At 44.7% G+C, this 26,237-nt stretch overlaps 1 protein-coding gene across 1 annotated transcript in view; it reads right to left on the reverse strand.

Moving 5' to 3' along the window:
* The window catches only part of hck (HCK proto-oncogene, Src family tyrosine kinase), a gene marked incomplete at its 5' end in the record, with an annotated part of 62,481 nt that overhangs the window by 1,645 nt on the left and 34,599 nt on the right, over nt 1–26,237 (reverse strand). Inside the window, 2 exons of the mRNA XM_084436079.1 lie at nt 8,161–8,292; nt 23,586–23,739. Of these exons, the coding sequence (XP_084292205.1) occupies nt 8,161–8,292; nt 23,586–23,739 (286 nt within the window). The remainder of the gene's footprint in view (nt 1–8,160; nt 8,293–23,585; nt 23,740–26,237) is intronic.

Raw genomic sequence — 26,237 nt, forward strand, 5'->3', positions numbered from 1 at the left:
TTGATCAATCCCAATACCGATCCATGGTAATAATGAATCAATATGGATTACCATGGATCGGTATTGGGATTGATCAAGGGCGAGTGTGAAATAGCAGCCACGAACTCAGTGGGTTATATTTGGATATATTTTACAAAAACAGGTTAATATGCAAGCCGGTTTTCATTTCATGGCATTTCACATAAACGTGAACTTGTTTGTGGACGCGAGTAGGACAGAAAAGCACAACTGCTAAGTACAAAAGTCACCGGAAATAGTCAAATGACTACAAATTTGCCAAGATGGCGCGGTTCAATAGGGCTTCACTTTAGATTTAGAATCCTGGGGGTCTGGTCTGGGCCTGGCTCCAGAGGAGGGCCCCGTACTTCCTCCGGGCCGGGTCTCTCTTCCTCTTTTTTTGTTGCTTTTTTCATTGGTTTTTATTTTTATATCGTTTTAACTTTTTGTTTTCAATTTCAGTTTAGTTTTGATTAGTTTTAAAGCAGGTTTGCTAGTTCAGTTTAGTTTTTAGTTTTTGAAAATGCTTTGTTTTAGTTTAGTTTTTATTCGTTTCAGTATTAGTTTTAGTTTTTTTTTCTTCTGCACTAGCCTCGTGAGACCATCCTGATCCTGAGCTCACATTATTTCACTCCGTGTGAAACAAACCATCTGGCGCACGTCAGGTTACTTCTGCGCAGGGGCACAGCAAAAAAAATGGAGGATGGATTTCATATCCACCAAAAATACTAGGCTTATGTATGACATTAAAAAGACTAAAACTAAGGACATTTTCTCAATCATTTTAGTTTATTAGGGCCCGAGCACTGGCGGTGCGAGGCCCTATTGAAATTCAAAGGATTATTATTAGGGCCCGAGCACTGGCGGTGCGAGGCCCTATTGAAATTCGAAGGATTATTAGGGCCCGAGCACTGGCGGTGCGAGGCCCTATTGAAACTTGAAGGATTATTATTAGGGCCCGAGCACTGGTGGTGTGAGGCCCTATTGAATTTCGAAGGAGTATTAGGGACCGAGCACTGGCGGTGCGAGGCCCTATTGAAACTCGAAGGATTATTATTAGGGCCCGAGCACTGGCGGTGCGAGGCCCTATTGAAACTCGAAGGATTATTATTAGGGCCCGAGCACTGGCGGTGCGAGGCCCTATTGAAACTCGAAGGATTATAATTAGGGCCCGAGCACTGGCGGTGCGAGGCCCTATTGAAACTCGAAGGAATATTAGGGCCCAAGATGGCGCGGTTCAATAGGGCTTCACTTTAGATTTAGAATCCTGGGGGTCTGGTCTGGGCCTGGCTCCAGAGGAGGGCCCCGTACTTCCTCCTGGTCCGGGTCTCTCTTCCTCTTTTTTTTGTTGCTTTTTTCATTGGTTTTTATTTTTATATCGTTTTAACTTTTTGTTTTCAATTTCAGTTTAGTTTTGATTAGTTTTAAAGCAGGTTTGCTAGTTCAGTTTAGTTTTTAGTTTTTGAAAATGCTTTGTTGTAGTTTAGTTTTTATTCGTTTCAGTATTAGTTTTAGTTTTTTTTTCTTCTGCACTAGCCTCGTGAGACCATCCTGATCCTGAGCTCACATTATTTCACTCCGTGTGAAACAAACCATCTGGCGCACGTCAGGTTACTTCTGCGCAGGGGCACAGCAAAAAAAATGGAGGATGGATTTCATATCCACCAAAAATACTAGGCTTATGTATGACATTAAAAAGACTAAAACTAAGGACATTTTCTCAATCATTTTAGTTTATTAGGGCCCGAGCACTGGCGGTGCGAGGCCCTATTGAAATTCAAAGGATTATTATTAAGGCCCGAGCACTGGCGGTGCGAGGCCCTATTGAAATTCGAAGGATTATTAGGGCCCGAGCACTGGTGGTGCGAGGCCCTATTGAAACTCGAAGGATTATTGTTAGGGCCCGAGCACTGGTGGTGCGAGGCCCTATTGAATTTCGAAGGATTATTAGGGACCGAGCACTGGCGGTGCGAGGCCCTATTGAAACTCGAAGGATTATTATTAGGGCCCGAGCACTGGCGGTGCGAGGCCCTATTGAAATTCGAAGGATTATAATTAGGGTCCGAGCACTGGCGGTGCGAGGCCCTATTGAAACTCGAAGGATTATTAGGGCCCGAGCACTGGCGGTGCGAGGCCCTATTGTATTTCGAAGGATTATGATGGCCCGAGCACTGGTGGTGCGAGGCCCTATTGTATTTCGAAGGATTATTATTATTAGGGCCCGAGCACTGGCGGTGCGAGGCCCTATTGAAATTCGAAGGATTATTATTAGGGCCCGAGCACTGGCGGTGCGAGGCCCTATTGAAACTCGAAGGATTATTATTAGGTGAGCTAGCTTGCAGAAGCTAGCCCAACTTGTGATATTCCCACTATTTCTTTCTTTCTTTCTATCTTTCTTTATCAATCAATCAATCAATCAAAGCTTTATTTATATAGCGCATTTCATACCCAGAGGCAACACAATGCGCTTTACAGAGAACAAGGGAGGTGGGCCAGCTTGCAGAAGCTAGCCCAACTTGTGATATTCCCACTATTTCTTTCTTTCTTTATTATTATTCTCCCCACTTTTTTGAACCTTAAAGTCCAGGTTAACCCAGTTCAAATTTTTGTTATGAGCTTCACACACCACAGGAAAACATGTCATTAACCACCCAGCCAAATCTGAGTGATTAAAAATGTCGCTAAGTATATAAAATAAGGCTTCAAAATCGGTTAAAAATCAGCAGCATTCTCTGGTCTGAGACTGTGGGGGCGTGTCTGCTGGAGGCACCGAAGCCACACCCAATTGCGTGGGGAGGGGGTGTGGAGGGAAGAACCTGTCAAATAGTACCGTTCTCTGGTCTGCATAGTCACACTGGCACGCCGTCTCTTTTGTGGTAGGAAGGCACAGCTTTGTGAAAACAGAGAGGAGTTGAAATTACACTTGTCTAATGAGTCAAACGCACAGATGCTTCCTCCTAACCTACCTCCTGACAAACAACACAGGTAAAACTGTAGCTACTCTATACCAACGCGCCAGTGTTACTGCCCTTAGATGCAAAATACAAAAACAGGCAACGAGGAATGTATGAGTCTGTCCCTATTTTCTCCCTGCCACCTCCGGACCCATTCCTATCCCTCCCAGGCGATCCTGTCGTCCCTTGGGATCAATGGAAAAAGTTGTTTAAAATGTACCTTTTAGTCACTGGCTTGAACAGCGCTGATAGCGCGAAGAAGCGTACACTACCGGAGTTGATAATCGGGACAGACTCATCCACTCTCGTTGGCAATGTTATGAGTGAGAATAACGAGCACTCGGCTTCAACTTTCCCTCTCATATCCAACAGAACTGGAATGTTCAGCCAGTAGCCGCCGAGCACCGCTTCACTGGGAGAGGGTGCGTCTTTCTCCAGCTGCAGCTGGTCTAACCATTCCCCTCGCTCCCGCCTCCCGGTCTCCCGCTGGAGAAATATACTGTAACCATTACCGGTGAACCCATACGCACATCAGGTGCCACAAATATGGCAGGCAGTCTCTGTATAGTTAACGCTTATAGTCATAATATATCATCCGTAACGTTATTTGGTGGGTGGTCGCCTGGTCGGTGCTGCTAGCTATGTTAGCTAGACTAAGGTTATATACACACTCCCATCTGCAACAAGCTACATAGCTAATGTTAGCTATAATTCCTCCTAAGATTACATATAATTCATCATAGCTGACATTACCACATAAATGTCAAGACACATTTTGTAGATTAACGTAGCAGTGTATTTTCCTATTGCTTACGTTACCTAGCTAACGTTATAACGTTAATTAGCTATAAGCACACAAGGCAGCGGTGTCGGCACCAAAGGTTGATGCGACAGGAGGAGAATGGAGGCCGGGGAGGGAGATGGTTGGCTCTGCCGAATTCACCAGGACCAGTCGTGAGTCCGTGAAACCCAAAAGCCTCATATTATAATTGCAGAAGCTTTTGGGAGTGAAATGTTTGCTGCAGAGGCGGGCGCTAGCGGTGACAGACTCCTCTGTAACACCATGGCTCTTCAAAAATGCTAACCATTTGCTTCTCATTTCAGCTTTACTCGGGAGTGAAAGAAGGAGATCTTATCATCCCATTCCTGCTGGCATCCAGGAAGGATGCATTTTCGCTTAGTTTTATGCATAGGCATTGCTAACTAAGAAAAACTAGCTAATTCTATACTGTTGGTTAAAACTAGCTTATTCTAGACTCAAGATTGAGCAGGAGAACCGAAGATTCAAATCCGTTCTAGCTTTATATAGTGTTAGGGCGGAGATATGCTAAGAACACCGCTCTACGTCATCCGGTACCGTTTTAAGCCCGCCCAGAAAATCCAGAAATCAAAACTGGTCAAAAACACAAAACTGGTCTAACTTCACAATTCAGTACTACACATGGTTCATCCCATTTTTACATGTTATCAGCAATGCATCACTAACACATAGAATGTGTTTTCAAGCAAATCTCTGATTTTGGTTAACTGGGACTTTAACTAGTTCTTCATACTTTGTCCTAGAAACTTCATTCAAACTTTTAAATGTTCATAATGTATAGCTCTTGAACGGATCCATTCAGATTTTTGATATTTGTTATAGTTTTTAAGAAATTAAACTTTTAAAACTATTTTTTGTCCCATTGAAACTGCTTGAAACCGGCTTTTGGAATATTCAGAAACTTTATGTTTTTAGAGTGGTGGCAGCAGTTGCTTTGAAAATATTCACACATTGTGTAAACTGCTGGCACTCCTACAGTTTTGAAAGCTCACACACATATTATACATCAAAATGTTCACACAACTGTGCTGATTCGTACAATGTAAATATCTAAGCAGTGTGACTTATAGTTTTCACTGTGTGACGATTTGTTCGGCAACTGCGCTCCTCTTTGAAACGTATGGAAATGCACTCTAGCTTTTGAGCTGCTAATTTTGCATTTTTACTCTTTTTCTAACTTGTCGCTATGCCTACATCTCAAACACATATTCGTACAATGTAAGTATCTAAGACGTGTGACTTATAGTTTTCGCTGTATGACGATTTATTCGGCAACTGCGCTCTCCATTGAAACGTATGGGCCCACGCTCTACCTTTTGAGCTGCTAATTTTGCATTTTTACCCTTTTTCTAACTCGTCGCCATGCCTACAGTTTTTAAGTTACACGGACATATCATAGCCTAAAATGTTCAGCATTTTCTCAGGATTCCTACGGTGTCAATATCTAGGCTGTGACCTTTATACTTTTTGAGAGAGAGCTGTCTGAATCGGACATGCCTTTCCATTGAAGTGAATGAGAGGATGCTCACAGTGTCAGTTGGGATTTGAATTTGGGGACACGTGCAGGCTCTCTGTACAGGCACCCTTTTATGACTATTGTGGTAGCATTCATATTCATTCATTCATTCATTCCTTCCATCCATCTTTCCTTCCCTTCCTTTCCTTCCTTCCTTCCTTCCTTCCTTCCTTCCTTCCTTCCTTCCTTCCTTCCTTCCTTCCTTCTTTCCTTCCTTCCATCCATCCTTCCTTTCTTCCCTTCCTTCCTTCCTTCCATCCATCCTTCCATCCTTCCTTCTTTCCTTTCTTCCTTTCCTTCCCGCCATCCATCCTTCCTTCCTTCCATCCATCTTTCCTTCCTTCCTTCCTTCCTTCCATCCATCCTTCCTTCCTTCCTTCCTTTCCTTCCTTCCATCTTTCCTTCCTTTCTTTCCTTCCTTCCCTCCCTCCTTCCTTCCTTCCTTCCTTCCTTCCATCCTTCCTTCCTTCCTTCTTTCTTTCTTTCTCTTTCATCCATCCATCTTTCTTTCTTTCTTTCTCTTTTTCTCTCTCTCTTTCTTTCTTTCTTTCTTTCTTTCTTTCTTTCTTTCTTTCTTTCTTTCTTTCTTTCTTTCTTTCTTTCATCCATCCATCTTTCTTTCTTTCTTTCTTTCTTTCTTTCCTTCTCTTCGTGGTGGCGTGGTGGTCTCGCCACCACGCCACAGACCCCACAACTCAGCCCCTGATTGAGCTAGAGACACACAGTCTTCACCAGTGGGTGCAAGGAGACTGCCCGGAGGTCTTCATGGTGGAGTCAGGTAGGTGGCCCGGAGAGGGGTACACTGTCCCCGACTGGCTCTGACCTGAGGGGGTGGAGTCTCATCACCACGCCACTATCCACGCCACGGGCCCCACAACTCAACTCTTGAGTGGGCTAGAGACACAGTCTTCATTGGTGGATGCATTGAAATTGCCCAGAGGTCACTGTACTGTCCCCGACTAGCTGTGACCAAAGGGGGCGGGGCCTAACCAGCACGCCACTATCCACGCCACGGGCCCCACAACTCAGCCCCTGAGTGGGCTAGAGACACACGGTCTTCACCGGTTGAGTCAGGTAGGTGGCCCGGAGAGGGCTACACTGTCCCTGACTGGCTCTGACCTGGGGGGGTGGAGTCTCAACCCCACGCCACTATCCACGCCACGGCCCCACAACTCAGCCCCTGAGTGGGCTAGAGACACATGGTCTTCACCGGTGCGGGCGGGTAGGTGTCCCGGAGAGGGGTACACTGTCCTCGACCAGCTCTGACCTGAGGGGGCGGAGTCTCACCACCATGCCACTGTCTACGCAACAGACCCCACAACTCAGCCCCTGAGTGGGCTAGAGACGCACGGTCTTCGCAGGTGGGTGCATGGAGATTGCCTGGTCCATAGTAGTTCTAGCAGTAGCTGTTACATACAGCTGCAGCAGCTAGCCCACCTCACATTTTCTCCAGGAAATGTACTTTCTAGTTGTTATTCTTCTCCTTTTACCTTCTTCTTCTTTTCCCCAAACAAATGCCTTTTTGACGGCCTAAACATCGATGAAAACGGATGAAACTTTGCAGATACGTCAGTCCCGGTGATAGGAGAGGAGCTATACCTCTCACGCTTCATGACGGTTCTGTCCTGAACACATCTATGTGTCAGTATTGCGTCATACTTATAGCGCCACCTATTGGTGAAACAGGAAGTCCTCATAACTCCTGCATACATCATCCGATTTGCACCAAATTGCTGACGCTTCATGAAGGTCACCTTCTGAACACATCTATGCACCGGTATTGAGTCACACTTACAGCGCCACCTACTGGTGAAACAGGAAGTACTCATAACTCCTACATATGTTATCCGATTTACTCCAAATTGCTCATGCTTGATGAAGGTCGCATCTAGAACACTTCTGTAAGTCAGTATTGCGTCATACCTACAGCGCCACCTACTGGTGAAACAGGAAGTCCTCATAACTCCTACATACGTTATCCAATTTACTCAACATTTCTCACGCTTCATCAAGGTACCGTCCTGAACACATCTATGCTTCGGTATTGAGTCACGCTTAGAGCGCCACCTACTGGTGACAGGAAGTTTCTCTCAGTACTGCACACCGAAATAGCACACCCTTTAACGGCGCCACACCCCGACACGCATGGTGTGCGAGGGCCCGCTCAATGCTGCTCGCAGCCCTAGTTTTAGTTAGTTTTGTAAACACACAATACAGTTTTAGTTAGTTATCGTTCTTTTTGTACGTCTATTTTTTATCTTTATTTCAGTTAACTAAAATGTTTTTTCACACCTAGTTTTCGTTTTTTTGAGTTAGTTTTCGTTAACTATAATAACCTTGATGTGACCTGGGTATGGCATATTTGTGTGTGTGTGTGACCTGGGTATGGCGTGTGTGTGTGTGACCTGGGTATGGTGTTTGTGTGTGTGTGTGACCTGGGTATGGTGTGTGTGTGTGTGTGTGACCTGGGTATGGCGTGTGTGTGTGTGTGTGACCTGGGTAGGGTGTGTGTGTGTGTGAGTGTGACCTGGGTAGGGCGTGTGTGTGTGTGTGACCTGGGTAGGGCGTGTGAGTGTGTGTGACCTGGGTAGGGCGTGTGTGTGTGTGTGTGTGTGACCTGGGTAGGGCGTGTGTGTGTGTGTGACCTGGGGAGGGCGTGTGTGTGTGTGTGTGTGTGTGACCTGGGTAGGGCGTGTGTGTGACCTGGGTAGGGCGTGTGTGTGTGTGTGACCTGGGTAGGGCGTGTGTGTGTGTGTGACCTGGGTAGGGCGTGTGTGTGTGTGTGTGTGACCTGGGTAGGGCGTGTGTGTGTGTGACCTGGGTAGGGCGTGTGTGTGACCTGGGTAGGGCGTGTGTGTGTGTGTGTGTGTGACCTGGGTAGGGCGTGCGTCCGTAGCTGATGATCTCCATCAGCAGGATTCCAAAGGACCAGACGTCAGACTTGATGGTGAAGGAGCCGTAGTTGATGGCCTCTGGGGCGGTCCACTTGATGGGGAACTTCGCTCCTGCGCACACATGTGTGTGTGTGTGAGTGTGTTTGTTTATATGTGTGTGTGTGTGTGTGTGTGTTTGTTTATATGTGTGTGTGTGTGTGTGGATGGAGGAAGGAAGTGAGCAAAAGAGAAGATTAACTGTCACAACAAGGATTTTAACTGCTGACGCTGCACATGGGAAACCAAAAACCAAAACCAACAAAACCAGAACCCCTCTGTTCCACTGGCCCACTAGTATCACAAGCTCGGACCCAGGCCGGACCACAGCACCAGCCTGACTGCTGCACTCCCTTAAAGGCATAGTTCAACATTTAACACGAACAAGCTAAATGTTGACCTATCCCTTCAATGTTAGGTTTTGTCACATTATTGAACTGGACTGAACACCGGTCAGTTAAAGACCAAACACAGGAAATAGGCAAGCAATAAGCGCGGCCTTAGACTTTAGAAACTGTCAATGAGTGCGTTCACATGCACACTAATACGCCGATCATAACCCGATAATGGTAATAATGTGATTATTGAAATTGTCTTGTGAACGCCTTTATCTGATTTCCAAAATCGGGGTAAAGTCTTAATCGGCGTATTCAAAACCCGATAAAGACCCCTGGATTTTTGCCCAATCTTTCGATTCTTTGAAGCATGTGAACACCTTAATCAGCTTTCTTGCAGGTTTTGGAAACTGCGCATGTCAGGAGGACGGTGCATTTGTTTTGATTTTACAGCGCGCGCGGCGCTGGTGAACCTTTAGCTAACGTTACACGGAAAGACTGGGGAAACACCTCAGCTAACCCTCTTTGGTTTCGTCATGGCTGTCCGAGCAACAAAATCCCAGCATTTTTGGTCAGAAGAGGAGACACGATTTCTAGTCTGTCAACTAAAAGATCTTAACGGACAATGCTCGTTTTTGACAACCTGGACCTTATTTACGACATATTATAAGACGTTTCACTCACCGAGATCACTTTGGTGTAGTTCGGAGGCATGTAGAAGAAATTTAAAATCCAGCGCGAGCCAGTATATCCATGTAATGGCGGTGGTCGGGGCACTGTTGTGGTTTTCACATGCCATGATCTTTAGAAACGTCTTTCGAAACGAAATAGCTTCCTCACTTGCTCCAGCACGCATTCGCACAGCCCGCAATCGTTGCTCCAGCACGCTGTGCGCATGCGTGCTGGAGCAAGTGAGGAAGCTATTTCGTGTCTAAAGACGTTTCGAAAGATCATATTACAGAGGCATGTGAAAAACAACACAACAGGCCTATGCTCTACTGTATGTAAGCACAACTAGCGATTCATCAAGACAGATTGATGAAAACAACCGTTTCGCGGCAGAAAATAGATTTTTAGAAACTGCATTCTAAGTGCCCCGACCAACGCCATTACATGGATATACTGGCTCGCGCTGGATTTTAAATTTCTTCCACATGCCTCAGAACTACACCAAAGTGATCTCGGTGAGTCAAACGTCTTATAATATGTCGTAAATAAGGTCCAGGTTGTCAAAAACGAGCATTGTCCTTTAATATTCTGAAATATATAGATGGGCGAAAACATTGTAACGGAGAGCTGTTCAAATTGGTGGCCGAAACCATGAAGGACGCAGGCTTCATTCGGACCATAGAGCAAATTAGATGCAGGTGGAAAGGATTGAAGCAGGCATATTACAAAACAAAGAGCCACAACAACACCAGTGGAAGTGATCACTGACCACACACCTTTCCCAACTATTCAGACCAAGCAACCACTGAAAATGGGGGCAGAGTATACCGAAACCTAGATCATTTTGATTAATTTGAGTAGAAACCTGTAGCCTGGCTTGTAATGTTAAATGGCCTCCTTGTTGTATCATTTTAGTTATTAGTAAATTGAACTTTGATTGCAGTTGCACTATTCTAAACATTAAGGTTGAGGTAAAGATGTTTGTGTGCGACATATATTGTTATGATCACAAATAACATATTTATTTATAACACAGCAACAGTTTATATTAGTATGTTAATAAAGCTGTGAATATTCAAACCTTAATACTCGTGGCTCATTCCAGCAGGCTGAATGGACACTACGGTAAACAAGGAAAATATGGCGATTGAGAACTATGAACGATTAAAAACATCTTATAGCTAATTTACCAATAATCTGAACTGTAATAACATTCTCTTTTACAAACACAAACAGCTGTGAACAGGCAACTGATGGACAAGGGGGGCGGCGCTGTTTTTCCAGAGTCCCAGCCCCCACCCTTGTCATCACCACCACTGTCTTGTGCGGTCAGGGAGGGCGGCTCTGTCCCAGCAGTGTCTTGTCTCCCCCCCCCCAGGCACTAGCGCATGTGCTGTCTCCTTAGTGGGAAATGTGCTGCACCTGTACAACACCTCTCTGTATGTAGTTGGTCGGGGCTTGTCTCACAGCTTGACCTTCAGGGTTTGGTGTTGTATGTGCTCTCACACCTGGTTGGGGTAGTGTCCTCTCCAAACTTCTTGCTTCCTCCATCCAAGTATGGTGGACTGCATCTTTCTCCCGCTCACAAAAGATGTGCAGTGCACAACAAGTGCCGACAACATATGGGGTGTAGGTGAAGTGGAAGTCGCTGCGTTTCAAGAGAACCCTCCAACGTGACTTGAGCCTTCCAAAGGCGATTTCTACCCCTGTCCTGGCAGAACTCAGGTATGCATTGAAGAACTCCTGGGGCCTCATTTATCATTGAGGTACGCCTTCTTTTACACGGTCTTTTCCGCGATTTCAGGCGTACGCCCTCTTCCCCCCCCACAGCGCGATCTATCAAGCAAAAAGGGCGGATATTTAGTCGCCTTTCTACGCGCTTTTGTAGGACACCTCTCAACTTGTCGTACCGATTTAGACGGGTTTTTACACCCTTTTTGAACACAGGGGGAACTGGCGACGCAGGTGGTGCGTCGGTGAATTACAATGTTTGATGGAGAGAATAAGAGCGACAGTTTATGAACGCACAATCATGTAGGCTCATAGCCCAATTCAGCACAAACATATATCTCAATGCAAGATCGTGTCCTCTAACCGGCTCATTAATGGTCCGATATGGATTTGTTCCCCAAACTTAACCTATGAGCACACCTTATGCAGGCACTCCATCAAACGGCAATTAGATTGTCATTAATATGTGATCATATGGACCTGTTTGCTGTTTGGTAAGCATATAAATGACAGTCCTCCTGTGCGTAATGCGAGCCTAAATGAATCCGGCGCTACTCGGCCTACTGGCCGAGATAGAACTCCAAAAAGGTGACGGCGATGGCAACTGCACCCACATAAGGGCACCATCAGTGAATGAATACGTCTATGTGAATCGCAAAAATGTGCACACTATAAATACCCAAATCATATGTGACGCCGACATACTCATCACAAGCATAGGCGATTTTACCCTCTGAGAGTAGGGGGGGCAACATTTTGACGTGAGAAAAAAAAAAAAACAGTTCTGCCGTCTCGTCCCATCTATTTACGAAGAATACCAGTTGTGAACAGTATGCTAATAAGAAATCCGTATGACAATTCATTATGTACAACGCATCAAACTTCATCTAGACACCACAAGCATGTCAATATGACTTTATGACCGAGCACTAGGCCATACCCAACATCACAACATCAAACTGCAACTGCCTGCTGGTGCTAGCTTCCTCACCGATGGTGATGTTGCTAGTGCTAGTGCTGGTGCTGGTGCTGGTGCTAGTGCTAGTGCTAGTGCTAGTGCTGGTGCTGGTGCTGGTGTTAGTGCTGGTGCTGGTGCTGGTGCTAGTGCTAGTGTTAGTGCTAGTGTTAGTGCTAGTGTTAGTGTTAGTGCTGGTGCTAGTGCTAGTGTTAGTGCTGGTGCTGGTGCTGGTGCTGGTGTTGGTGCTGGTGCTGGTGCTGCTGTTGGTGCTAGTAGCTGGTGCTAGTGCTGGTGCTAGTAGCTGGTGCTGGTGCTGGTGCTGGTGCTGGTGTTGGTGCTGGTGCTGGTGCTAGTGCTGGTGTTGGTGCTGGTGCTGGTGTTGGTGCTAGTGCTAGTAGCTGGTGCTGGTGCTGGTGCTAGTGCTGGTGCTGGTGCTGGTGTTGGTGCTAGTGCTAGTGCTGGTGTTGGTGTTGGTGCTGGTGCTGGTGCTAGTAGCTGGTGCTGGTGCTGGTGCTGGTGCTGGTGCTAGTGCTGATGCTAGTGCTAGTGCTAGTGCTGGTGCTGGTGCTGGTGCTAGTGCTAGCTTCGATAGCCTCTGGAGCACTTCTGCATTCGATTGCACCTGCTGCGCTGTCATTTCGAGTGGTAGCTTCTTCATTAGCATTGCCAGATTTTATTTTATTTTATGAAGAAGTGGTAAATTGTTTTTATAGCTCTTTTCGCCATTGTGAGCAGGTTGGCTAGTTGTAGCTTGTTGAGCACTGAGCAGTACAGTCAGATCTATTTTTTTTCCACGGACGAGTTGTGCCATTAGTGGATTATGAATATATATATATTTTTAAAGGTAGCCTAGTTTAAGTAAGAAATACACTTTTAAAATGAATGCTGATCTAACACAAACTGGTACAAACCACAATTATGTATTTAAGTATTGTAGTTAAGTATTTTTTTATTTTTTTTATTTTTAAGAATCTGAGCAGAGTTGGGCTGTCCAATCAGGGGGGGCACTTGCCCCCCCTGCCCCCCCTATAAAATCGCCAATGATCACAAGTGTAGTGGCACGGTGGCCTGGCTCCACGCATGACTCATTCATCCTGGCGCACAGCAGGGTAGGGGCTAGACTGGAGGCAGGCGCTGCGCGTGACGGCTGGCTTGTTGGTGTGTGCATAGCCAAGATACATATTCTTTGTCTTTTTTACTTTAATCTTTATTAGCATTTTCCATCCATACAACGACAATACAATAAAACATAAAAACTTACAATAACAGCTTATGGGTACTTCCATCCATGCAGCTTTTTTCTCTTACTCAAATATTACAATTTTAATATTAGTGGTATCATCACACTTCCTTCTATCCATCCATTTTTCCCATCTCCCTTCAAACTTTCCTTCCTGCATCCTCAATGCATAAATAAATCTCATAAATCTCCTCCACAACACCCACCACTGCTCCTTGGTTGGGGGTTCCACCTTATACCAAGCCCTCATTATTGTATTTTTACTAGCAACCAATAGTACTTTCACTAGGTATCTGTCCCCTCCTTGTACATCATTCTGTTATGTTTGCCAAGATATATATTCAAAGCTGATAAGAATGAGAACCAGTCAAGACCCCACCACAAAATGAGGACCCAAGCCCTCAGCCCCCTCCCCGTCATGAGGGTTACCAGCGGGGCCAAAGGGCCCGCACTGAGGTCATGCGCCAGCTATGAAGACACAAACAAGTAAGGTTCACATTTTTTATATTTTATTGTCTGTTGGTGGGTGACTGTGTGAGGTGTGTGAGTGCGTTTGTGAGTGAATGTGTGAGGTCCGTGAGTGTGGTAGTGAGTGACAGTGTGAGGTCCGTGACAGCATGTGTGAGGGAATGAAGTGCAGTGAGGATGTCCTGTTGGCTCTGGTGGTGTAGTGTGGTGACCTCCACCAACTGCTGCACAACTGCCCCACAACTGCCCCAATCCCTTCTGCCATGTCCCTCTGGGCCTCTAGGGTCATGAGCCTCCAGCACAGTGTCTGAGAGGAAGCCCAGCCCTCAGGGACCCTTGAGGCAGGGACGCTGGCAGCCGGAGGTGGAGGCGTGGGCGGTGGAGACGGAGACGGAGGCGCTGGAGGTAGAGATGGCACTGGAGGTGGAGGCCGGCGCGCTGGAGGTGGAGGCACTGGAGGTCGTGGCACTGGAGGTGGAGGCTACAACCGGCGGGGGCACGACTGTCAGGTCAAGGACCACTGCAGACTCCCCCTCCTCTGAGTCCCACCCCACGTCAGAGTCTGGAGCAATCATTTTCAGTCATTTTCTTTGAGTTTGTCTGTACACTTTATAATGCATTAAACATTTCATTGTGCAGCCATATTCATTTGATATGTTTTTCTGTTGGCAGTCAAATAAATGCTGTGATTTACCGGGTGATTTAGATGAGAGTCTTAATTTCCCAGAGGGGAAAATGTTTAATGTGGTCTAACATTATGAAGTGGTCATCTGTGTTATCGTTCCCTGTTTTTGGTCCTAAATCAATCATAGCCTACCACAGAATGTTTGCTTTCCTCACAGCCACATAATACAGAATGTCCGTGTAGCCTACGCCAAATACAGGATGCACGAAACGTACAGTAGGCTACCTAAACTGTAGGAGCAATCAGACAAATGTAGGCTAGTACAAATAGCTTACCTTCCGAAGATGATTTGTTTCCTCGCGTGGACCTCACCAACAAGCACATGCACCTCCGTCTCTGAAAAGTTTATCTTCTTTCCGCGTTTTTCCATAAACGTAATTGTCTTGCCTTTGCTCCACGCTATATTATGTCGGTTCCTTCCGGGTATCCACGTTGTGCGCTGTCATAGTTTTGACCATATATGGTTGAATTTGGGCGTGGAGAGGGCGGAACACGAGGCGCGTGCACGTCCGCTGTCTTCTACGACACCGTCGGATTTTTCATTGAGGAATCGTCGCAGCAGCGTGTACGCCATGTTTGATAGTTCCGAAAAGCGTGTAAATATTCTCGTCGTACGCGGCAGTCCACCCTTTTCTCGTTTTTGTCGTACGCCCTCTTTTACACCTGAATTTACACGCTCTTTGATAAATGAGGCCCCTGCTGTGGTGTTAGGGCCTGAGAGTGGACATATCCCTTCATCAGCCAGTCTAGTAGAGGGTATACCGGGTCGCCAAGGATGAAGAAGTCTATGGCCTTCCCCTCGATTTCCCTTGGTGTCTGCAATAGGAAATAAGATATTATATAATATAAATATAGCATTTAAATCATCAATGCAGGCATGTGAATAAGTAATGGTGTAACTTGTCACAGGGACAGAGAATAATGTCTTATATCACTTACATGTGGATAGTGGGCATGTATGCACAAACTACACTTATATAGCATTTTTATCCAAAGCAGTTTACAATGGCCTCTCATTCAGACACCAATGGTAGCAGCTGCCATTCAAGGTGCTAGCCTGCTCATTGGGAGCAATTTGGGGTTCAGTATCTTTGCCCAAGGACACTTATACATGTGGAGGAGCCGGGATTCGAACCGCTGACCCTGCGGTCATTTGACGACCCACTCTACCTCCTGAGCCACAGTTGCCATGTGTGAGGAAAACTAGAGGGAGGGAGAGAAAGGTGAGGGGAAGTGTGTGCGAGAGTGATGCAGAGGAAAGGGAAGACTAACCTTTGGGAGTTGATGCGAGTTCTTAAACAGTATGGATTGTCGAAGAACATTTGCGTCATGTGCACTCCCTGGCACTTTGCAGCTAATGTTCCAAAAGCTATCAAACAGAGTACAAACAATATTAGGTATCATGCATCATGTAACTCTATAGAGTTAGATTGTTACATAATTAAATATTTACTTAAATAGTTTGAGTGTTCTTGCTGTATATGACTTACCAGTAGGTGTCATCAACCACTCCCTGAAGAACGTATGATGTCCAGCAACAATTACAGCAATTACAAAATCTGCATATCCATCAGTCGGTGCCAGAACAGGGATGTGGGTGCCGTCAATACATCCTATAATTTGAGGAATGTGGAATGCACCCTCAAACCTTCTTGCGATGACACAAGCCTCTTCAACTGATGGGACTTGAATTAGTTGATGGACGACTTAGGACATCATACCCTTACAGAACATGTAAATGCATTTCTGCACAGTTGATTTAGCGATCCCAAACTGGTTGGCCACTAATCTGTATTCACAGCAGCTTCCCAGTTTATACAGACAGATTGCCACTCGCATCTCTAGGGGTAGGGGGGCATGTACAGTCTCCTCTTGAGGGCTCATGACCTCTTTCATCAATCCACATAGCCTCATAAAAGAGCCTCGGGTCATACGGAAATTCTCCTTCCATTCGCTGTCGGTGAACTCGTTCAGGACTATCCGCTCCCACCAGTCCTTACTTCGTACCCGCATCCAGCATCCACACCCTCTTGATGGAAAGCAGGGTAGGCCTATCTGTCCATAAGCAGGCCTCGTTTGCCAGCAATTGATCAGCATACGACGTCTTCTACTTTCCGTTAGGATCAAAAGTATCATGAACGCGGTTGTCATTTGATTCTGGAGCAATAGCAAAGGAGTGACTGCGTAGAAGACGATTAAAACATTTGTAGCCTAAGTCACGGCGATACTTTGCTGCAGAAGTTAACGGTGCACATATTTGTCCATGGAGCATACACCGATTAATGCAAAGAATCATGTAGACGCGTCTATTGAGTAATCGCATTATTAATTACACATGTGTACGGAATAATCGTATTATTGTCATAAACCGACTATTCCCAATAATCAGGTTTCTCATGGTCATGTGAACGCACTGAATGTGAGATGCTGGGCTCTTTCTGAGCCTTTCATTCTTGGCCTAGGCTTTGTCTGTTTAATGAACCAGTTCCACATGCCCAGGACATGTCTGCAGTTTATATCTCCTGCCCCCTACTGGCACAGACAAGCATTACAACACCTCTCTGTATCTCTGTCTCTCACTCTCCCTCCCTCTCTCTCTCTCTTTCTGTCTCTTTTCCGCTCCCTCCCTCCCTCTCTCTCTCTCTCTTTCTGTCTCCCTTCCACTCCCTCTCTCTCTCTGTCTCTCTTCCGCTCCCTCCCTCTCTCTCTTTCTCTCTCTCTCTTTCTCTGTCTCTCTCTCCTTACTTATCCTCACATTTAACCCTCTCCACACTTCCTTTACGCTGTGCCAGTGCTGGAGAAAGGTCTGGTTGGACTCAACCATTCAGGGATGGGGGAGAACAAAACACTGTATTTCATAAACCAATCACAATCGTCTTCGGCAGAGCGGTTGCTAGGCTGTTGTTGTTTCACGTAGCTTGGCTTGCCCGACCACAAGAATCAGTACCACTGATTGGTCAGTAATAAACTAATGACAAGGCTTATCCCCAAGACTTACATCAGTTGAGTCAGATATAGATATAGAAAAGATAGATAAGACACTTTAATAATCCCTGTGGGGGAAATTTGGGATTTCAACAGTTGGAAAAAGTACAGCAGCAGTAGGAAAAGTACACATACACACACACACACACACACACACATATATATATATATATATATATATATATACACTATACACAAGGACATTTACAAGAAACGTACAAGAAAAAAAACATAGCTTACCGAAGTGTAGCCTACCTTTACTGTGCCAGTTGCAAAAGTGGTGATGATAAACCAGTGGTAGGCTTTGTATGTATGTATGTATGTATGTATGTATGCATGTATGCATGTATATTTGAGTAATATTATACATAAATCTATACAGACTATTATTATACTGAAGCTAAAACTCATGAGAGGTTGTGGTATATGAATGAAGGGAAGCACCGGCACTCACGAGATAGACATAGTCTTCAAAACTTTAATGGGCAAGAGTGAACGTTTCGGCCTTAAGTCTTCATCAGCCGATGGCTGTGCACCAGTTACTTCCTGGTTCTCAACACATGGCATTGATCTGAGCTGGAGAATCCACTGTTTGAATCTATCAAATATCACAGCAATCCTTAGTATTTTCTTTATCAAATTGCTACCGTTGTAGGTTAAAGGACAATGCTTGTTTTTGACAACCTGGACCTTATTTACGACATATTATAAGACGTTTGACTCACCGAGATCACTTTGGTTTAGTTCGGAGGCATGTAGAAGAAATGTAAAATCCAGCGCGAGCCAGTATATCCATGTAATGGCGGTGGTGGGGGCACTGAGAATGCAGTTTCTAAAAATCTATTTTCTGCCGCGAAACGGTTGTTTTCATCAATCTGTCTTGATGAATCGCTAGTTGTGCTTACATAGAGCATAACTGTTGTGGTTTTCACATGCCATGATCTTTAGAAACGTCTTTCGAAACGAAATAGCTTCCTCACTTGCTCCAGCACTAATGCGCACAGTGCGCAATCGTTGCTCCAGCACGCTGTGTGCATGCGTGCTGGAGCAAGTGAGGAAGCTATTTCGTGTCTAAAGACGTTTCTAAAGATCATATTACAGAGGCATGTGAAATACCACAACAGGCCTATGCTCTCTATGTAAGCACAACTAGCGATTCATCAAGACAGATTGATGAAAACAACTGTTTCGCAGCAGAAAATTGATTTTTAGAAACTGCATTCTCAGTGCCCCCACCACCGCCATTACATGGATATACTGGCTCGCGCTGGATTTTACATTTCTTCTACATGCCTCCGAACTACACCAAAGTGATCTCGGTGAGTCAAACGTCTTATAATATGTCATAAATAAGGTCCAGGTTGTCAAAAACGAGCATTGTCCTTTAAAGTCTTTCTTTTAATAACAAAAGTGAAATTGGTTATCAAAAGTGTCAGCAAAGACGGAAACTGGACTAAACCCAGTCAACAGCCACTACCACTAGGCTTCTGCTGCAGTATCTGAGTGAGTTCACCATGGCTAAAAACATGCCAACTGCTCAAGTAAATTAACATGCCAACTGCTCAAGTAAATGAACTATTAGAACAACAGAAAACCTTCTTCAAAGAATCCCTGTTGCAACTTGAGAGCAGTTGCAAAAACTTTGTCCAAACCACCATGAACAATACAAGCTCCAGATTGGACAGCATTTTGAAGGATGTGGAGGACCTTAAAAGCAGTCTCCAATACACACAGAACGATGTGGATCAGCTCAAAGAGTCATGCAATAGGCTCTCATCTGATTGTAAATCAGCTAACAAAGATCTAAGGACGTTTTCTAAATCTCTTGTTTCTGTGGAGTCTAAATCTAAATATCTTGAGGGTCAATCAATCTAGACGCAATAATCTAATCATTGATGGCATCCCTGAAGCTGAAGGTGAAAAATGGACTGACACTGAGAGAAAGGTGCTGGACATGTTCAGAGAAAAGCTGGACATTGTCCCCACACAGATAGTGATTGAAAGGGCCCATCACACGGGGAAATCATCTGTTCCTAGGTCCCCAGCAAAGAACAAGGTCCACATACAAGATCTGACCGACATCGGCCCATAGTGGTCAAGCTCCTTCGGTTCAAGGACAAAGTAACTGTGCTACACAAGGCCAACAAACTCAGAGCCACAAATATATACATCAATTAAGACTTTCCAGAGGCCGTCAGACAGAGAAGGAAAGAGCTGCTGCCAAAGATGATGGAAGCTAGGAAAAATGGACTCTATGCCGTTCTGAGATATGACAAACTCATCACTCGTCCAGGCCATGAGAATGTGTCATGATTACTTTTATCTACTTTGGTGTTGAGTGTGTTTAGATAGTAATCTGGGACCTTGTATTGATCCTACAATATGAACTCACTTGGCTATGACTAAGTTACCAACTAAAGGCCTAAATGGCTCATCTAAATGTTTGCAGTCTCAGAAACGAAATCCATGAGATTGAAAGATTGGCTCAGCTTTCACATCCAGATTTTGACTGTATCTGAAACCCACCTTGACCCCTCATTTGGCAATGATGAGGTCTCAATTCAAGGTTACAATATAATCAGGAAAGATAGAAATACATTTGGTGGTGGTGTGGCGGATTATGTCCAAAGTCATATTCCTGTTGAACTCAAAAATGATTTAATAATTGATGACATTGAAGCTCTATGGGTCGTGGTGCACTTGCCTCATACCAAACCTATTCTTATTGGGTGCTGCTACAGGCCTCCATCAGCAGATGTTAACTATCTAAATAAGATGTGTAGTATGGTAGATAGGGCCTCTGATGGAAGTAGAGAACTATATTTATTTGGAGAATGAACATGAACATTGACTGGTTTTCCACCAATTGCCTTATGAAATGTATCCATGGCCCAGACATGCCATCTCACACAAATGGTTTCTCACCCCACACAAATATCCACAAATAAGCACGGCACTATTTCTTCAACATGTATTGATCTGGTTTTTACCAACTCTTCAGAACACTGTTCCAATGCTGTTTCTTTAGAAGTAGGATTTAGTGACCACAATCTCGTTATCCTCTCTAGGAAGACCAAGCTTCCTAGAGGCGGTAACATGATTGTTCACAAAAGGTCTTATAAACATTTCAATAAGGAGGCATTTGTGAATGAAGTCGAACAGGTTGACTGGTCAGTAGTTTGTCAGGAGAATGATCCTGAAAAAGCTCTTAGCTTTTTCATGAATCAGTTCACAGAGATAGCTAATAAGCATGCACTACTGAAAAGGTTTTCTGTTAGGTCAAGGAGTGCACCATGGATTGAAACTCAGAGACCTCATGACCTCTAGGGATACAGCCAAGAAAACGGCAAACAAATCAGGATTGAAATCAGATAGACAAGTCTACTGTAAACTTAGGAATCTGGTGACTAAATTAAACAGACAGAAAAAGAAAGACCACTACATACAGAGGATTAGTGATGTGAAGAATGATGGGAAGAAATTATGTTCAACACTGAATGAAGTTATGGACAGGAAGTAAGATGGCTATTTCGTTCATACAGTCTGGAGATGGGGCGTTCATAACAAAGCCTCTTGACATAGCTAACCATTTTAATAATTTTTTCAAAAGTAAAGTCAACAACCTTAGAATTGGCTTTTCAAAGCGATGGTTCTTTATCACAGACATTAATAAAAAATAGGATCATAAGAACTATAATTGTCTTTTTAAATTCAGTCCAATTGACAGCGTAACTGTAAAGAACCTACTTCTTGCGCAGGCCGACTCTGCCTCCCCTGGCATGGACAACCTAGATAGTAAAATGATCAAGCTGGTTGTCGAGTTTGTCACCTCTCCAATATGCCATATTTTCAATCAATGCTTGAGCCATGGGGTTCATCCAACCATATGGAAGGAAGCAAAAATCATTCCTCTCCCAAAGGATAGAGAGGAGTAAGGTGGTTGAAAAAATTGTATTCAAATAAGTGATGGACTACTTTTCTGGAAATAATCTTATCTAGCTGTCAACACGCTTACAGAGAGGGCCATTCAACCAGCACCGCACTTGCACAGATGACCGATGATTGGCTTACAGGTATGGATGAGAGGAAATTGGTGGGAGCGGTTATGTTAGATTTTAGCGCTGCATTCAATATTATTAATCACAGCCTGCTTATTAGTGAGTTACAGTGTTATGGCTTCTCTTCCAGTGCGACCTCATGGTTCAAGCATTAACTCACAGATAGGAAGCAGTGTGTGTTTTTTAATGGTAGCTACTCCAGCCAGATTAGCATAGATTGTGGTGTTCCACAGCAGAGCTGCCTTGGGCCATTATTATATACTACATTCACGAATGATTTGCCCTTGTGTGTAAAAGATGTGAATACTGTTATGTATGCCGATGATACAACTCTTTATTCGGCCGCCACCTCTGAGCAGTCTGTTACTGAGACTCTAAGCAGAGCTCTGACAGATGTCAACAACTGGGTTCAACACAACCAGTTGGTTTTAAACATCGCCAAGACTAAGTCCATTGTGTTTGGATCTAGATACAGGCTTGCTAACAACCCAGTACTAAATTTGTCCATTAACAATATTAACATCGAACAAGTGAATAGTATTAAACTCTTGGGATTAACCATCGACAAGTCATTATCCTGGTCTAATCACATACATCGGTATGACCAGAAAATGTTCTACATTTGTCACTCCTGCAATTATAAATCAGTATTCACTCATTGGCTTCATCTCATCTTGAATACTGTTCTGTAATCTGGTCCTCTTAATCGGATATTAAAAAGTTACAGGTTGCTCAAAACAAAGCGGCCCGTCTAGTGCTTGGTTGTTCCTTTACAACAAATACAGCATACATGCATAAACAACTTAACTGGCTTACAGTAGAGCAGAAAAGGTTTTGCATCTTTGCATTTTTTGATGTTACTAAGGAGTGTCATCAATACCAACCCGTTCAGCTTGGCCCACCAGTTACAGCTGACTGCCATGCACGGCTATAGTACAAGAGGGGCTGCATTAGGTCATATAAAGCTCCCAGCTCCAAAAACAAATTACAAGAAACGTACTGTTGTATATAGATCCATTGTGCTTTGGAATGTCATGCCTCAAGAAATTACATCTACTGTCAATAATAAAAAAAAATGTTCAGGAGGCTTTATAGACAATATCTATAGTGTACCAATACGGAGTGAGTAGCTTAATGCAAGTTGTTTCCAATTGAATGTAGGCTTTAAAATCCGTGATATGATTGTGCTTGAAAATATTGTGCTTGAATGAACACTGTTTTTATTTTTATTATTGTTCTCTTGTTGTTTTCATCTGTACTTGAATGTTTTGTATTTTATGTTTTGTGTAGGACCCCAGGAAGATCAGATGTACACTAGTGTGCTTCTGATGGGGATCCTTTAATAAATTAAACTGAACTAAATCCCCTTAGATGAAACCACCCCTCGGCTCCTGACGCCAGATGACGTGTGTCTGACTGACAGCTAGTCAGGGCTGAAAGAATACACACCACTTGGCCCCCCTGGTGCGAACTAAAGATCTATTGTGCTCACTGTCTGTCTTGTTATGATAGCCAGCTGTTATGATAGCCAGCTGTTATGATAGCCAGCTGTTATGATAGCCTGCTGTTATGATAGCCAGCTGTTATGATAGCCTGCTGTTATGATAGCCAGCTGTTATGATAGCCAGCTGTTATGATAGCCTGCTGTTTGAAGCTAAATGAACGCATACTAATGGTTAGCAGTGTTCCTGGGCGCTCCCCTTCCCTGGCCGGGTGTTCGCTGTCCTCAATGACAGACAGTAGGAGACAGGAGGGAGGAGACAGGATATACAGTATGAGGTAGGAGATAGGAGGTAGGAGACAGGAGGTATGCCCTCACCTTCCCTGGCTGTGTATTCATTGCCCTTGATGATAGTAGGTACAGTAGGAGACAGGAGATAGTAGAGATGAGATAGTAGACAGGAGGTAGGAGACAGGAGATAGTAGACAGGAGATAGTAGACAGGAGGTAGGAGACAGGAGATAGTAGACAGGAGATAGTAGACAGGAGGTAGGAGACAGGATGTAGGAGACAGGCGGTAGGAGACAGGCGGTAGGAGACCGGAGATAGTAGAGAAGAGATAGTAGACAGGAGGTAGGAGACAGGAGATAGTAGACAGGAGATAGTAGACTGGAGATAGTAGACAGGAGGTAGGAGACAGGCGGTAGGAGACAAGCGGTAGGAGACAGGAGATAGGAGGTAAGAGACAAGAGACGGAAGGTAGAAGACAGGAGGTAGGAGACAGGAGGTAGGCGCTCACCTTCCCTGGCTGTGTACTCGTTGTCCTCGATGATGCGTGCCAGGCCGAAGTCGGCGATCTTGCACACCAGGGCGCTGTTGACCAGGATGTTGGCGGCCCGCAGGTCTCTGTGGATGTAGTTCCTCAGTTCGATGTAGGCCATGCCTTCTGCTGTCTGTAACCCAAGGCAACCGTTAGGCCACTTCTATGCTGTCAAACAGGGCTGCACACATAACCCTGATGGAGACGACATGAGCCAGGGTGCAGGGACCAGACGGGGCGGAGCAGTTAGCCCCTCCTACTGAGAGACACCCAGGAACACCGTTCGTCTCCCCCTCCATCCCGGGACAGAGACTTTTTTTTTGGTGTTAGTGGAACAGAGAAGTTCTGTTTTCTGTTCTTAGTGGAACAGAGACAGTGTTCTGTTTTCTGTTCTTAGTGGAACAGAGACAGTGTTCTGTGTTCTGTTCTTAGTGGAACAGAGACAGTGTTCTGTTTTCTGTTAGTAGTGGAACAGAGATGGTGTTCTGTTTTCTGTTAGTAGTGGAACAGAGATGGTGTTCTGTTTTCTGTTAGTAGTGGAACAGAGATGGTGTTCTGTTTTCTGGTCTTAGTAGTGAAACAGAGACGTTCTGTTTTCTGGTCTTAGTGGAAAAAGACATTATGTTTTCTGTTCTTAGTGAAACAGAGACGTTCTGTTTTCTGGTCTTAGTGGAAAAAGACGTTCTGTTTTCTGGTCTTAGTGGAACAGAGATGTTCTGTTTTCTGTTCTCAGTGGAACAGAGATGTTCTGTTTTCTGTTCGAGTGGAACAGAGACGTTCTGTTTTCTGTTCGAGTGGAACAGAGACATTCTGTTTTCTGTTCGAGTGGAACAGAGACGTTCTGTTTTCTGTTCTAAGTGGAACAGAGGTATTCTGTTTTCTGTTCGTAGTGGAACATAGACAGTGTTCTGTTTTCTGTTCTTAGTGGAACAGAGGTGTTCTGTTTTCTGTTCGTAGTGGAACAGAGACAGTGTTCTGTTTTCTGTTCTTAGTGGAAGGAGGTGTTCTGTTTTCTGTTCGTAGTGGAACAGAGACGTTCTGTTTTCTGTTCTTAGTGGAACAGAGACATTCTGTTTTCTGTTATTAGTGGAACAGAGATGTTCTGTTTTCTGGTCTTAGTGGCACCAGAGCCTCTCAGGCCATCACATCTTGATGAAGTCAACTGTCCTCCCTGACGATGATGCTGATTGTAATAATGAGCAAATCATGTTATAATTTATAATGTACAACATGCAGCACAGGAAACACCTGGGAGTATGTGACAAACTCCAGGACCACACCCCCCGCTTCTCTCTCTCAGTATCTATCTTTGTCTTTATCTCTATCTAGCTCTCTCTCTCTCTTACACAATCACTTTCTCTGTTTTTCTGTCTGTCTCTCTTCTCTCTCTCTACCCCTCCCCCTCTCTCTCTGACACACACACACTCCCTCTACTGTATGTGTGCTACTAGATAAGCATAATCTCTGTGGTTATCTGGCCGGAACAACAGAAGGTAGATTCATCCACTGCACTGGATTTAGATTAGAAGAGACAGAGCAGATCTCCTTCCTCCTCCCTCCCTCCTTCCCTCTCTCTTTCTCACTCCTCACAAACTCTCTCCTGAGCTCAGCTATCCTCAGCCGCTGTGGGAGAATCTCTCGCTGGTGAACCAGGACTCTCTCCTCCTGAGCACAGTGTGAATACAAACACTCAGAGATAAGCTCCTAACTTCCTGTCTTCTCCAGGATCCCCACGCCCTCTCCATGTTCACCATGTTAATCCAGCCAAGTTGCCTGGGCAGAGGTCACAGGCACCACATACCTGCTTCTGTTACACTTCATACTATATATCACACTGTCATATATCTCTCTGTCTAGTTTGAAGTCAAAACGTAAAAAAATGTTTCATGTGCAGCCAGTGTGCCATCCATCCGTCTGTCCTGCACACCTGTCTACCAGAAAACACAGGTGTGCAAAAGACTTGTTCATAAAGAATATGATCTTAACATATAGCCAAAGTACATGAACTGACAAACAGACACACACACACACACACACACACACACACACACACACACACACACACACAGTTAAGCTACAGTATTTGCTGCTAAGTTGGTGAAGTGATTTGAATACTGAAATGCAGCTCACAGTAGGAAAGTGTGACAGGAACAAAGACCCAACCACCAGGAGATAGGAGGTAGGAGATAGGAGGTAGGAGATAGGATGTAGGAGATAGGAGACAGGAGAAAAGAAACAGGAGGTAGGAGACAGTAGATAGGAGGTAGGAGACAGTACAGTAGATAGGAAGAAGGACAGGAGGTAGGAGACAGTAGATAGGAGGTAGGAGACAGTAGATAGGGGGTAGGAGACAGTACAGTAGATAGGAAGAAGGACAGGAGGTAGGAGACAGTAGATATGAAGAAGGACAGGAGGTAGGAGACAGTAGATAGGAAGAAGGACAGGAGGTAGAAGACAGTAGATAGGAGGTAGGAGACAGTAGATAGGAAGAAGGACAGGAGGTATGAGACAGTAGATAGGAGGTAGGAGACAGTAGATAGGAGGTAGGAGACAGTATATAGGAAGGAGGACAGGAGGTAGGAGACAGCAGATAGGAGGTAGGAGACAGTACAGTAGATAGGAAGGAGGACA

This window comes from Borostomias antarcticus, assembly GCF_949987555.1.
Source record: "Borostomias antarcticus genome assembly, chromosome: 3".
Taxonomy (NCBI): Eukaryota; Metazoa; Chordata; class Actinopteri; order Stomiiformes; family Stomiidae; genus Borostomias; species Borostomias antarcticus.